Below are 14,394 nucleotides of genomic sequence, written 5' to 3' on the forward strand. Positions count from 1 at the left end.
GTGAATGAGCTGCTGTTTCCATAATGAATCCTGAGTATGAAGCAGCGTGGTAACATTGTCTAGTGTTCCAGCTCATCCAGACGAAGTTCTCTTAAGGAGTAGCCTCATAATTTTGAAGGGCTCTGAATTGCCCAAGTATGCTTCCATATTTATATGTTGGCCTGAAACCGTCCAAAGCCAAATAAAAGTGAATTTTAGTTTATTCATTTCTTTAGTCCTACTTTATTAGTAGGGGAGAAACATGAATTTACAAAAATATTTTTATTTTTATATCTTATTTTTTATAAAAAAGATTTTTAAGGGGCCCCTGGGTGGCTCAGTGGGTTAAGCGTCTGCCTTCTGCTCTGGTCTTGATCTCCCGCTGGTTCTGCGATCCAGGCCTGTGTAGCCCTTCCTTGCTCAGCAGGATGTCTGCTTCTCCCTCTCCCTCTGCCCCTCTCCTTGCTTATGTTCCCCCCCCCTCTCTCTCCAGTAAATAAATAAAAATCTTTTAAAAAATTTTTAGGTAACTTGATATTTTTTAATGAAAATTTTCTTTATGTTTGAAATTGCCATTAGAAAAATGTTGGGAAAAAATTTTAAGTTGAATATACACGATAGCATAATTGTACTTATTGTGGCTCATAGTTTTGTTTTGTTTTGTTTTTCCTCATCCCTCTTCCCTCCCTCCTTCTGAAAAAAAGCTTTATACTTTGGTTATGTGTCTGTGACAATATTATGTGACAGACTGTCTGACCTGCCTTTGAAATGTGATATAATTGCTTGCTGAGGAACCCGTACAGTTGGCCTCATACTTCCAGATTCCGGAGACTGACTGCAAACATTCTCTTATAAATATGCTTGATAATGAATTCACATTTTCCTTAGAAAAACAAGTCCCCTCAGTGTTTTGATGATAAAACCTGGTACTTAAAGATAAGATCGTTGGAAGGGGCTGGTGGAGAGGACAGAAGTGCTTTGCGGCTTTGAGTGCTAGAAGACATTGTGCCCACATACCTTAGCTCTGAGGACAAGATTTATACTGGGTCTAATGTGATGTTTCTATAATGCTTTTGAGAGTTTAAATATCATCTACCCTGTCCCCTATTAATTGCAGATTCAACTTATGGTCATTATTAGTCTCTGTATTAGGAATAGTTTTATTGGCTCTTCTACCAATAATACAGTCTCTCCTTAGGTTTCTAAGCGCCCCTTAAGAACTCAAAGCCATAAAATGTCTCTTTCTTGGTTTTTACATTGGCCAAATTGCATTTTGACTATATCAGGATGAAAATTAATATTCCTACTTTGAAGTTTTAATTCTTTTAATGCATATCTGCAGCAAAGATCTTTTCGAAACAAGGTGAGTAGTTTGACAGCATTTTCCCTTTTTTTTAATTTTTAGGTTGACGCCTTTCCTCCCAATGGTTATGGCTTATACAATATAGTAGGGAACGCGTGGGAATGGACTTCAGACTGGTGGACCGTTCACCATTCTGTTGAAAAAACGATTAACCCAGTGAGTATCATTCTCAGACTATGTATTGTGAGAAGGTTACATTCATCCCCTAAACACTCTGTGGCAAGAATTTCATGTGTTTTCTGGGGAGTATTTGTGTGCTGCTGAAATTCATCTTGGAATTCCCCCCAAAGAGATATTTTAAGTAATATATATTAAGTATTTCAATCTTAAAGCACTGTGAAGGAATGTCTGTGAGCATTTTATATGCTGCTGGATTACAATGGTGATAATTTGAGGGAATCTGCCTATAATTTCAGAAATTATATTTAGTCTTATAAATTTGATTGGAATGAGATATTTAAATAACTCTGCAAAATTCATTAATGTTTTAGTAATAACCAGTGAGATCCGCTAGATAGTATTTATCATGCAACTAATTGCCTGAATTTTGATTGGCTGAAATTTTGATTCAGGGGTATCATTTAGTGAAAATGAAATAAGGGTATTTTCTGGTGAACGTTGAGTCAGGAAGTTGAGTCATTTGGTGATTATTTCCTGAACTCTGCAGTATGTCAGTTCAATGCATCATATGCCTTGGGAATTAAGACAATCATGTTTATCTAAGTCTTACTTACTCTGGTTCAGGAAGAATGTTGAATACAACTAGTATTATACTCTGCCCCTAAAAGCAAGCTCTCCCAGCAAAGTATATAAAAATTGAGACACTACATGGGCATGTAGGTGGGAAGTACTTCCTTTAAAAAAAACGTGTCTGAATATTTTTTGTCGGGTGAACAGATTAGGGGGAAAGAACCATTTAAAAATCCTATCTCTAACAAACTAGACATTCACAAGTCAGACCCAAGAATATATATTTATACCCAAACTAGCTAGATTGGGAATTTAATATGCTCAATTTTAATCTTTAACCTTTGGAAAAGGCACAAAGAGTCATGATAAAGAAAATTAATTCTTTGGTCTCTCCTCAGTGGAGGGTTAAGCAGTTCGAGTAATTGAAGAGCTTGTCAGACTCTGTGCCTCAGGCCACTTTTCAGAATATGAGGATACATTTGTTTGATATGCTTGATTTTCCCTCACAGAATAACACGTGGTCTGCTCATGAATAATCTGGAGACATAAACCCAGTTTCTTGGGTGTAGATGAAAAAGCTGAGTTCTCCAGAAACTGTCATTTATCGCCACCCCCCCCCCCAACTTCCCTTGTACTTTCTGGCAGGGCTGGTAGAAGTAGCGGTCAGAGACTCTTTTCTCTCCAAAATGATAATAAGGTTGTGAAGTTCTCGGTAGGCTTGTGGTTGGAGACGCCATTCTCTATTGGCAAGATGTGACTTGGCATTTGCTATCAGAATCAGAAATAGAATTTTCTTTTCCCCCCATCACATAAAAGCATCTGCATGTTTGGAAGGGGGTGCACAAGGCTTCAGAATTCTGGCAAGTTGTGAATGTATCTATCTGACCATCTGTTGTCGAGCTAAGTGTTATTAGCTTTCCGTCTTAGAACTGCTTGTGTTTCTTCTAAGGATTTACAGAAAAATTCACATTTTTCTCCTTTTCCCCCAGGCCCAGCTCTGTCTTAGATGTTGTCCTTACTCTATAAATTGTTCTCATTTTAGATTTCTCTGTGTCACACTGGCCTCGTTTGCTTCCTGATTTGACTGGGATAAAATTCATCTGTTTGGAGAACTAAATCCCAACTTCCTAGAAAACTCAGACTCCATCATTCAAATCTTTACAAATACCTTCATTTCCCGTGCCACTGGCATCCCCCATCCACAGGACAGTGCCAGCCTCCCAGCTGGGCCCTCTCTTCCCTCTCTCTGCATTGTGCAGCCACGATGACTTCTACAGAGAACAAGTCTTATGCGGCCACTCCCCTGTTTAAAACCCTTCAGTGGCTCCTTGGTGTCTAAAAAAGAAAGTACAGGCTCTGAACACAGCTTCTAAAGGCCAAACATAATGCAATCCTTGCTGATCTCTTTTTAGCCATACCTTCTATTTCTTTAAACATTGAATTATAAAATTTAACAAAAATTCAGAAAAGTACAGAAAATAGTATAATAGATACCTACCATTTAGATTTCACATATGATAACAGTTTACTGTATTTACTATATTTCTCTTAACCAGAGAATAAGAACAGAAACTATTCTCTCAGTTCACACTGGGGATTGTTAATATCTTTAATTTAAGCTATTCTGGTCAAGGGGTAGCTCTATCTCACTGTGGTTTTAGTCATTGTATGTTAAAGCCGCATCTGATAACTGGTATCTGGCTACCCCACTGACCTGCTTCTGTTGTCATTCTTGGTTTGGGCTCACATCTTGTTTCCTCACATGCCTGGCTGTGTTTGAACGAGTACCACACAGTGTATGTGAAAGACTAGATGTAGACCCTGATAGAGGGTCTGGATAGTGTGATCCTTCTCTAGAGAGGATCCACCATTGCCTCTGGAAGCTTCTATTTCTGATGAGCTTACTCCAGGCAGTAATTGAGATGTTCTGAACTGAACTTCAGCCCCTATAAGGGCTAGTCTGGGTATATAGTTCTTTAGGACCCCAAAAGTCAGGGGGTTTACTGTGGCCCTTCTTCCTTGAAGGGCTCTGAAATCCTGTTTTTTATTTCCTTAGGCCATGAGTCTATTGAAAGTTTTCCTTACATACCTGCCTACGGTTTTGCCGGGGCTTGTTTGTTCCTCAAGTACAGTCCTTTTATTTCTAAACAAACCCATTTCTGCTTGTAAAGCACCTAGAAGTTTTTTATTTTTAAGGTTAACACCCTCAAGCCTTCTACCTTCACCTGTAGGAAAATGAGAAATGTCACAACATCTATTCTGTGGGCCAAATACTAAAAGCTTTGTTAAGAACTAACCTGTTCTTTCAATAACTCCATAGATGGAGTTTGTTTTTTGTTTTTTGTGGGTTTTTTTTGTCCTTCCATCCCACAAATTTTTATTTTTATTTAGTCCTTCCATCCCACAAATGAGGAAAGCTAGGCACAGAGGAGTTAAATAATTTCACACAGCTAATAAGAGCAGCGAGAGCATGAACCAAGGCAATCTGATGTCAGAACCTGTGCTGTCAATCACTTCATCACTCTGCCTCCAGACTTCTTAGCACCATGGACGAGACCCTGTGCTGCCCACAAGGGGATCCATAGGCACGACTTTGCTGGGAGAGTGTATCAGTGTTCTCCTGAGAAACAGAACCAGTCAGAGATGGGTGTCTGTCTCTATGTGTATATTTATTTATGTAGAGAAGATTTATTATGAGGAATTGGCTCATGTGATTATGGAAGCTGAGAAGTCCCACAGTCTGCCATCAGCAAGCTGGAGACCCAAGAAAGCAGGCATTAGAATTGATTCCAAGTCTGAAGACCTGAGAACCAATGGTATAAACCGCAGTCTGAGGGCAGGAGAAGATAAGATGAGATGTTACTGCTCAACAGGCAGACAGGAAACAAAAAAGTGGTGAATACCTCTTTCCTCCACCTTTGTTTCTATTCAGGCCCTTAGCAAATTGTGGATGATGCGCCCCCAACCCCACCCCGCCATGAGGAAGTACAGTCTACTGAGTTCACTGTTTTAAAGGCTCATCTTACCTGGAAACACCCTCCCAGCCACATCCAGAAATAAAGTTTAAACTGGGTACCCAGCCTGTGGTTGCTCAAGTCCACGTAAAATTAATCATCCAGGTGGAAAGGAGTGAGAGTATATGGGGAATTGCCCCAGAGCTGATCAGGCTAGAATGGGGCTTCCAAAGGAAGGAGAATGTTGTTACTTTGGGACAGAGAAGTAGGCAGGGCCTGATCAAGCTGGACTGGGGCAAAGGGTTTGGGTTTTATTTAATGTGGGACAGAAAGTCCTTGGAGAATTGAAAGCAAACTGGTGATAAGATTTAGTGCACATCTCTAAACGATTCCTGACTTTTGGGTGGAGCATAGGCCACAGAGGAATCAGGGAGACCAGTCAGAGCTCCTGTAGTAGTCCCTATGAGCTGGTCCTCCAAGGTCCTGTGCTGGGCCATTGCCAGTCTCTGGTTCCCTGTCATTTCCTCTACACAGTGAACACCTGTCCTGTTTTAGGATGCAGCCACGGCTTCCTGTCTTGAACCTTTCCCTGACTACTTGCCCCCAATGAAAGTATACAGTACCTTGTTTGTGTCCCCTTGAAAACCCACTTCAAATATTTTAATACTGCAGTATAATACAAAAATATATTTGGACTTTGTCCCAGTTCCTGGCAAGGAAGAACAAAAATGCTGGAATTTCCCGATAGGACCGATGTTGCCAGTCATAATGGGCCCTGTTCATCACACCTGAGTTTATGCTACTGGAGCTTAGAGGGGGCCCCTAGATGGCCTCATGATGGACCCATCATCTAAAAGAGCCAGTGATAGGGGACTAGGAACTTTCAGCCCCTCGCGCTGACCTCTGGGAGGGTGGAGTGGGCTGGAGAGGGAGCTCTGTAAAAACTATTGAACAAAAGTCGGAGAGCTTCCAGGTTGGTGACCACTACGAGGTACTGGAAGGACGTTGCCTCCAGAGAGGGCGAGGGAGCTTCGTGCTCCTTCCCCGTTCCTGGCCCCCTGAATCTCTTCCCTATGGCTGTTCACAAGTTGTATCTTTATAATAAACCAGTAAATGTAAATAAAGTGCTTTCCTAAGATCTGCAGTCCATTCTAGCAATTTGCCAAAACTGAGGAGGGAGTGCCAGAAACTCTGACTTTGTAGCCAAATTGGTTAGAGGTGTGGATAATTTGGGGGCCTGATTTAAGGAAAAAAAAAGTTCTGCTCAGCTTCTCAACCTTAGAGCTGTTGTGAATCAACAGACCCCGAGGTGAAACTAAGTTAGGGTGGGAAGGGCTCACCTTTGGGCTTCCCTTTGCTCTGGAATGTGAGCCCTGCACTTCCTCATAGCTGCAGTAGTCCTCATCTGGTTTGGTTAAAACTCCTGCTTCTCACTGAGGTCTTCGCTTACTTGCCCTCTTTCCGTAATGGCCTGTGTGTCACCAGTGCTGGGCAAAGAATGTGGTGCATAATAGCTGGTCCTGGAACAAAGCCAGTTCAGATACCTAGAATTGAGGGAGTTTGACCACTATCCGTATTTCAGGTATTTCAAAAGCAAAGGCTGGTTGGAAACAAGAGATTTTCAGGGAGAGTTTCGAACCGAAATATCCAGGCGATTATTAAGACATTTTGACCCAGGAATTGACCTCTTCAGTCTCATGCATAGTATGTTAGCTCCAAGATTAACTCATAATGGCAAGTCATTCTAAAGCTTCTTTGGCGAGATTAAGAAAAGTCAGGGCACTGTATGCAAAGGCTAGTCAGGGAATATCTTTTTCTTTTTCAGTGACTTCCAGGGAGCAAAAGTTAATCATTGGTGCTTATTTTATTGGGCAGTTATTTATAGCAAAAGCAGGTAGTAGAGACATCTTGTGTGCTTTGTACACACAGTCCCGAGAGAGGCTGACAGGTATTTGACCATATGAAGTGTGGGTTGAGGTAGATGGTTTCATTTGGGCAGCTTGCTTTCTGAGGGAAAGAGCTCTGGTCTTGGAATTAGTTGAAGTAACTTGGATTATAGCTTTGCCACTTAATATTGAAGGAATCTCTCTAAACCTAGAATATCTTACCTTTCCTAAAATATAAATTGGTAGTAATTTTATTTGTGAAATTAAATTTGATGATGTTGCACTTAAATATTTTATACCTTTAAAGTACTGTTGCTTATTATTTTTGTTTAAGTTATGTTTTGGCTACCTAATTGGGCTATTATATGGTCCTGTGAAGCAGAATTGATGAGGAATGTTGCTTTGGGAAGTAGAAGAGAAGAAAGTGATATTTATAAATAATGAGCGCTTGATATTCCTCCTATTTATACTTTTTGTTGGCATATCCCGTAGTCATCCTTACAATGAAAAACTTGCTAGTGCTTCATGGTTCATTCAAGTCCCATGGGAATAAAGTTTTCCAAAAAATTCCTTCTTTGAATAAATCCTGACTGCTTGCCAAATTCTATTAGCTGGAGATTGAGTTTTGTCTTGTTTTTGTCAGTGTGGAATTGGTTGTTCAGTTAGATCGTATTGCTCTAGACAGTTTTGTAAATGTGTCCTGTTTTGCAAGGCTGCTTTGTCACTGTATAGAATTGCCCAGGGAGGCTGTAAGCTCTCCTTGTCTGCAGAGTTTATACGCTGCTGGGTTTTTTTTTTTTTAAAGATTGTATTTATTTATTTGACAGAGACACAACAAGAGAGGGAACACAAGCAGGGGGAGTGGGAGAGGGAGAAGCAGGTATTCCGCAGAGCAGAGAGTCCTAAGCGGGGCTCCATCCCAAGTCCCTGGGGTTAGGACTTGAGCCGAAGGCAGATACTTAACGACTGAGCTACCCCGGTGCCCCTGCTCAGCTGGTTTTGAATGACGCTCTGAGCCATGCCCATCACACATGGCACACGCCTTCGCGTTGACCTGAGATTCGTATGGACAACCTGCTGGAGGGTGCCAAACTCATCAGTCTTGCTCACACATTCCTTCTCCATTGGATGATGGCCCTGGAGACTGGGACGGAGACTTGGACTTACATGGCTTTGGTCCATCTCCTTTTTTTTTTTTTTTTAAGATTTTTTTTTTTTTTTTTTTTGACAGAGAGAGAGAAAGATCACAAGTAGGCAGAGAGGCAGGCAGAGAGAGAGGAGGGAACAGGCTCCCTGCTGAGCAGAGAGCCTGATGCGGGGCTTGATCCCAGGATCCTGAGACCATGACCTGAGCTGAAGGCAGAGGCTTAACCCACTGAGCCACGCAGGCGCTCCTGGTCCATCTTCTAATTTCCACACTTGATTGCTCCTTTTCCCAGTAACCCCTCCTCTGGCCTCCGCCACTGCATGAATGAATGAATTTTGTGTAGCAAAAATGTTAGACCCCTGCTTAGCCTGTCTCATAGTCTTTCTCTGCCAATGGCATGTGACTGTCCTTGTTTCAGCCTGGCAAAAATCCAGTTAGTAGCACGTCATTGTTCTTAGTTGAGCCTGCCACCCCCAGCGACCGCCCCCACAGCAGGCTAATCAGTGCATCAGGCAGTCACCAGACTACCAGCTTGTGCGGGGGTTACCTAACTGAGGACTCTTACCTGCTCTAAGGACCTCATTCACATGCTCCTAGTGAGGATGTTTCAGGGACATGAGTAAATCAGTTTGAAGGAGAAGTAACTAGTATTAAAAATGGAAAAAGCATTTAAGTGTTAATGAAGTTGAGTTAAATTTGATGATAAATTGATATGGTTTACACTGTATGTGCCAAGGAGGAAAGCAAGGTGATCAAAACATCACCATCTTGGGACTATGTTTAGGAGAAGAATTTTATCTTTTTCTCCCAAGTAGAAGATGGAAATAATTCTGGAGGAAAAACTCATGTTTATCCACTGCCACTTTTCTTTGTGGCTCTGGAGCAAGGTTGATCATCCAGCAACAGCCACAAAACTGCTGAGGGAGAGAAATAAGCTTGAATGTATATGGCTGAGATATTTAGATCCTGTAACTACACTTTCAAACACATTATCTCAACACTTGCTTTTTGCTTGAAAAGAGTGAATGCTAATTCTAGTTGCTATTTGGAAGATTATAAAAACACTGTTTCTGCTTTACAATAAAATTACCTTTACAGCCTCATGTTACTCTTGACTCTTCCTGAAAAATAGAGCAGGACACTCAGATGTATCATGACCTCCTCTCTCAGTGTGGAGGATCAGTGGATCTGAAAGGTGGGAAGTGAACACCTCCAGCCTCTACCTCTGCAGGAATCCCTTCTTTGCTTCCCCTGGGGGCTGTGGTCCTGCAGCCTCTCCAGTGCCTGTAGCAACTTGTCGTGTTCTCAGATGTTCTCACTGTTGGCAGGTTCCTCTGGCCAACCAAAGTTTTCTCTCCTGCAGCTTCATCTCATCCTGCACTTGGTGAGAACACAGAACACATTTTCTCTCTGCTTCGTACATGAAAGCTTTCCCGATCCCTGAAAGCTAGTCACAGCCTGTGCCCCTTCATCTTTCTCTTTCTAGATAACCATCCCCAACCTTCAGGTGCACCTTGAATAACTTGGTTTCCAATCCAAGGCAACCCGGATTACATTCCTCTGAAGAACATGAGTGGGGGGGTGCAGTACAGGTCCCTTTTTCTAAATGGGCACCTAGAACCATACTTAGCATTCTGGATGTTCCTGATCTGTGTGAATCACACTGGGGCATTCCTTTTTCCTCATTCTCTCTCGTCAGATCTCAGATTGTGTCAGATTGTGCGGAATCCAATAGCACTGGGTTTGAATTTTGTTGCTATAATTTTGGCTTACCATTGTATGTCACTGGGCGAGTTCCTTCACTACTCTGGGACTCAGTTTGCTTCTTAAGTGAGAATAATAAATCTTACCTCAGAGAATTGTGAGGGACAGAAAGAATGTTTGTATCGCCCAGCACGATATTTGCAAAAAGCAAGCATATAATATGTGGCAGCTTCAGTTTTAATCATTATTAGTACTCGAGCACTATTTTCAAGAGCCCTACTACTCTTATTATGAGCAGTGCGTTAGCAATGGGAAGAGTAGTGTCTCACTTTTGGCTCCTAGAAAGCTTGTAGCCAAATAAAACCTCCCCCTTTTCCTCGGTATATAATGATTTTAGGCCACATCTCCCAAGGTACTGTGGCCATAGAGCTGTTTTTTATGTAACTTTCTTTAAAATTGTTTGAAGGAAAACTTTTTTGAATTTTCTCTATGTTTATAGCTATGTTTTGAAACTTCATGCAAAGCCTATCTGTTCTTTCCATCAAGTTCAATTTTTTATGGGTTTCAACCTTGAGAGACAGCCTAAAGAAATCACTGTCTGTCAGCACTATTATTTATGATAGTAGCTTTCCCTTCTAGCTTATAATCAGCAGATTTGGCCTTGTTTTTGTCATTGATACACTATGAACAGGGGCCCAGTCAATATTTACTGAGCACTTCCCATGCTCCAGGGCTGTTTCGGGGATGCAAAGATGAGTGAGACAGGCCTGGTTGTTAAGAAGCCTAGAGGTTGGGTAGGGACCAGATCCATCAAGAGGCCCTGTGGTAAGAATTGTTGCTTATGTGGTAGAAGTGGGAGCCTCTTCCCTGCTGACTGGAGCTGGGAGGGCTTCTCTGAGGAGGTGCCCTTGGAGGAGAATGATAGTAAGACGGTGAAGTCACCATGCTAGGTCCTCAGCATCCAAATGTAAGAAAGGCAGGGCACAGCCCTTTGAGAAACTCATGGTAAGCAGAGAAGAAGTTTTGTTTCTTCTTTCTCTATTGCTTCCATTTTCTTGGGACCCTGAGTCTCAGCTGCCCTGCACTTGCCCCTCAGTCCTGAAGCACCATGCCCTCTGCAAGCTCAGAGTAAAAGTAAAAATAGTGAGTTGTGTATGTGTGTGTGTGTGTGTGTGTGTAGGTAGGTATGCACCTGTGTGCACGTGTGCTTATCTTTTAATTTTGCTAAAGTGTATTTTCCCCATCCTTACGGGAGTATTAGAGCTGTTTAAAGAATTTCTCTTACCTAACCAGCTAAGGTCTTTGGAGAATGACTTGTAAATTGTCTTTCTTAGCTTGGTATGCTCAGTAAAAGGGCTTTGATAAGCTATCTTTTCACAGTGTATGACACTCCTGGGAAGGAAAAGCCACGTGCTCTAAGATTAGGATGGCAGAAGGTCCGCATAAAGGATTAGGGTTATAACAGAAGTGTTAAATGAAAGAGTGAAGAGTTTGCTCCTGTGATTATTTGCCATCCTCAGTCAGGCTCTTCCTGCTACATAGAATAGCAGATCCATTATTACGTGATGAAAGCAGAGGTCAGTAACCTGGGTTTCCGTCTGAGATTGAACTTGAAAATGTCGTGGGCCTTAGGTGAGTCATCTCGCCCTTATCTGGCTTATGCTTCATCTATACATTTTGCTAGGGATGTAGCAAGCGATTTCTAGGGCACAATAAATTGGGGCTGCTGCCCCGGTGTCTGGAGAGGAGGCAATGATGGATGAAGCAGCTGGAAGCAATGTGGTTAAGAGGACTGGTTTAAAAATGATCCAGACCAGTCTACGTCCTACTTCTGCCACTTGATGGCACGGGGGCTTTGCAGGAAGAGGATGGCATCCTTCAGTTCTGTTTCCTCATCTGTAATATGGGAGTAACAATCACATTTAAGGACCCTGGGTTGTTCTGAGGATTAAAAAGAGATTAGAGCAGTTAGCATTGCACCTGCCACATAGTCTAGAGCCACTTCTTATTTTCCAGGTACCTCTCAGTTGGAACATTTACTTTTTTGAAAATCCTTTCCTTTTCAGCACTTCTTCCTATTTTTCATTGGACCAGTTTAAGTTCTTTTTCTTTCATTTATTTCATAAACATTTAATGAGCATGTGCTACGTGCTAGGGGCAGGCCTAAACAACATAGTTCTTGCCTATAGAGAGTTTGAATTTCAAAATCCCTAATTATGGTCCCTTTCTTCTGTGGTAATAGCAAGTTTTTTCCCCACTGACTTTTGGGAAGTCAGAACCAAAGCCCAGGTTTCTGGCTTCCTCTCAAAGGTTGTTTATTCTTTCCATGTGCCTCTGTGTACTTATGTGTCCTTATTAGTGTAAGGCTATTTACCTGGGAAGGGCCAGGAAGAAAGGAGTGTGGTAGGGCTTGCAGATGCCCCCTTATTTATCTGGGTCCAAAGCCGGAAGACCAGGTCTGAGCAGCTTTTCTGGCCAGAGGAGGGGTACTTGGTGAAATTCTAGTGGATGTAGGCCTACATAATGGGTCCTCTGCAGACATTTTAATCTCCTGTCTCCGTGTGCTCTGGGGTATGAATTGGTAGCCAGAAGCTTTGATGTTCCCTCCAGGACCTAACCTTCTCAACCACACATGACATTCTGTCTTCCGTTCTACGAGCTTCTGACCCATCTTCTGCATACTTAGGCTTCCCCGGACAGTTTTCTTTTTGGTTTTACAATGACTCTCCCAATACTCTCCCCTTATCCAACATTTTCAGTCAAGGCCTCTATCTCATCATGCTTGGCAGTCAGCAAAAGCCAATTTAACATATGTGTATTTCCCCAATGCAGAATAGTTCTTGTCTTTATAGTTTTTTACACACAACCATCCATATTCATAAATCTTTTTCCCATGGTACTTCTCAGTCAGAGGTGGAATCCTGTTTGGAAAGAAAAAGTGGGGTCTCTGTCAACTTGAAGACAGTGACCCAAACCCGTTCCCATATTAGCTTTCTAGATTATTAGTGTAAAGTGTGTTTTGGATTCCAAAAGAAGAGATAAGCCTCAGACCTGTCATCCAGGTGTGATCACCCTAACTTTACCTCAGGCTGCGCCCTAGTGCTTTTGGGAGGAGTCAAATTGAAGTGCTGCTTCTTTACATCTTTAGGGTTTTTTTTTTTTTCCCCCTGAAGACCTTAAAGTGCTTTTTCTCTGTCAGTCTCTCTGCCTCTATTTCTCATATCCTCAAAATATACTTGCTTGTGCAAAAGGAGGCATGTGGTCTTAAGACTCATTTCTTATCATAATTCATAGAGAGAGGTGTTGACTTTGCCCCAGATTTTGAATTTGGTTTTCAGAGTCAGGATTAAATCCCAGGTCTTCTGATCTCGAGACATATATAGTGTTTACCGGACTCCAGATGTTATTTGAGAAACAAAACATGAAAGGCTACTTACTTCCTTATAGTATTTTATCACAGACTGCCTACATTAAAGCGGAATTTCAGGAAGTGTTATAAATATGGAAGATAATTTAGGAGATGTGAGTTGCTGTGTCATGCAGTGGCTTCTTCCAAAAGCAAAGGAGAGGCAGGGAATTATGTCTGTCGTTCCTTTCATCTTGAGATTTTAAATCAACTTTATGTCCTTACCTTCCTAATCTGTTATTTCCACTAAATTATTTTTAAAAATTACTGATTCTGCAAATCAGCTTTTGTACCTAACATTTGACTTGTTAATTAATTGTAAAAGTAATATAGTGTTGTTTTCCATTTCTATAGCCTTACCTTCCCTGACTCCCTATGCTATCGTGTGACTCATTTGTTCTTTTCCTAAGGATCTGGAAATAAAACCATGTTATTGAGAAGAGAAAAATAGAACAGTTAAGTCATCTTTTTTGCCAGGTTATTCTGGGAATTTCTTTTCATGTGGATATGTAGACACATTTATAATATAGGCATATACATATCCACATGTGTGATTTCTATATAAGTATATACTTATATTCATTCAGGAAAATTTATTGGCAGCCCACTCAGTGCCAGACTCACATGTTGGATTCTGGGAATTCAACAGACACAATTCCCTTGCCCTCACGGAGCTTGCAGATGTTAAGGAATCAAGCAAACTTACCTAATTACGTATACATGTGTATGTACTAAATTCTATGTACGGAAGAAGTATAACATGATGGTTGAAAGCATGCATTTTTTGGGTTGGACCTGTTTTTCTAGCTCAGCCGGTGACATTAAGTCACTTAAACTCTCACTCAGCTTCCTCATTGTTAAGGAAATAGGAGCACCCCTTGTGGAGTTACTGAGAGGTTTCAGTAAGATAATGCAAAAAAAATTTTAATGTAGTGGCTGGTATGTAATAAGCACTTGATAAATCTAATTATGACCTCTGTGTTTTTCATGTATAGTGACAATTTAAATACAGTCAGTTAGCAAGCTATGAACTGGTACCTTACTCTGAAATTAGATCTATGGAAGACATTTGTTCTGGACCTTTTTAGGAATGTGATAAGGAGATAAGCCATCTGGTAGTGTTCAGTTATAAATAACACTTCTTTCCATGGACAGTTTCTAGCTCATACCCACTAAAGGAAGTACACACTGCTTTTAATGAGGCAACAGAACTTACAGAATTGGGGCCTTATCAATGGTCCACTTTCTAGATGTTGAAAATAAAA

The 14,394-nt window shown here is 41.4% G+C and overlaps 1 protein-coding gene across 2 annotated transcripts in view; it reads left to right on the top strand.

The window, feature by feature from the left end:
• Positions 1–14,394, top strand: part of SUMF1 (sulfatase modifying factor 1) — a 105,095-nt gene that overhangs the window by 53,274 nt on the left and 37,427 nt on the right. For both annotated transcript variants that reach the window (XM_082728896.1, XM_082728897.1), the window contains exon 7: positions 1,385–1,498. In XM_082728896.1, coding sequence (XP_082585022.1) covers positions 1,385–1,498 — 114 coding nt within the window. The remainder of the gene's footprint in view (positions 1–1,384; positions 1,499–14,394) is intronic.

Source organism: Mustela nivalis (genome assembly GCF_964662115.1).
Source record: "Mustela nivalis genome assembly, chromosome: 1".
Lineage (NCBI taxonomy): Eukaryota > Metazoa > Chordata > Mammalia > Carnivora > Mustelidae > Mustela > Mustela nivalis.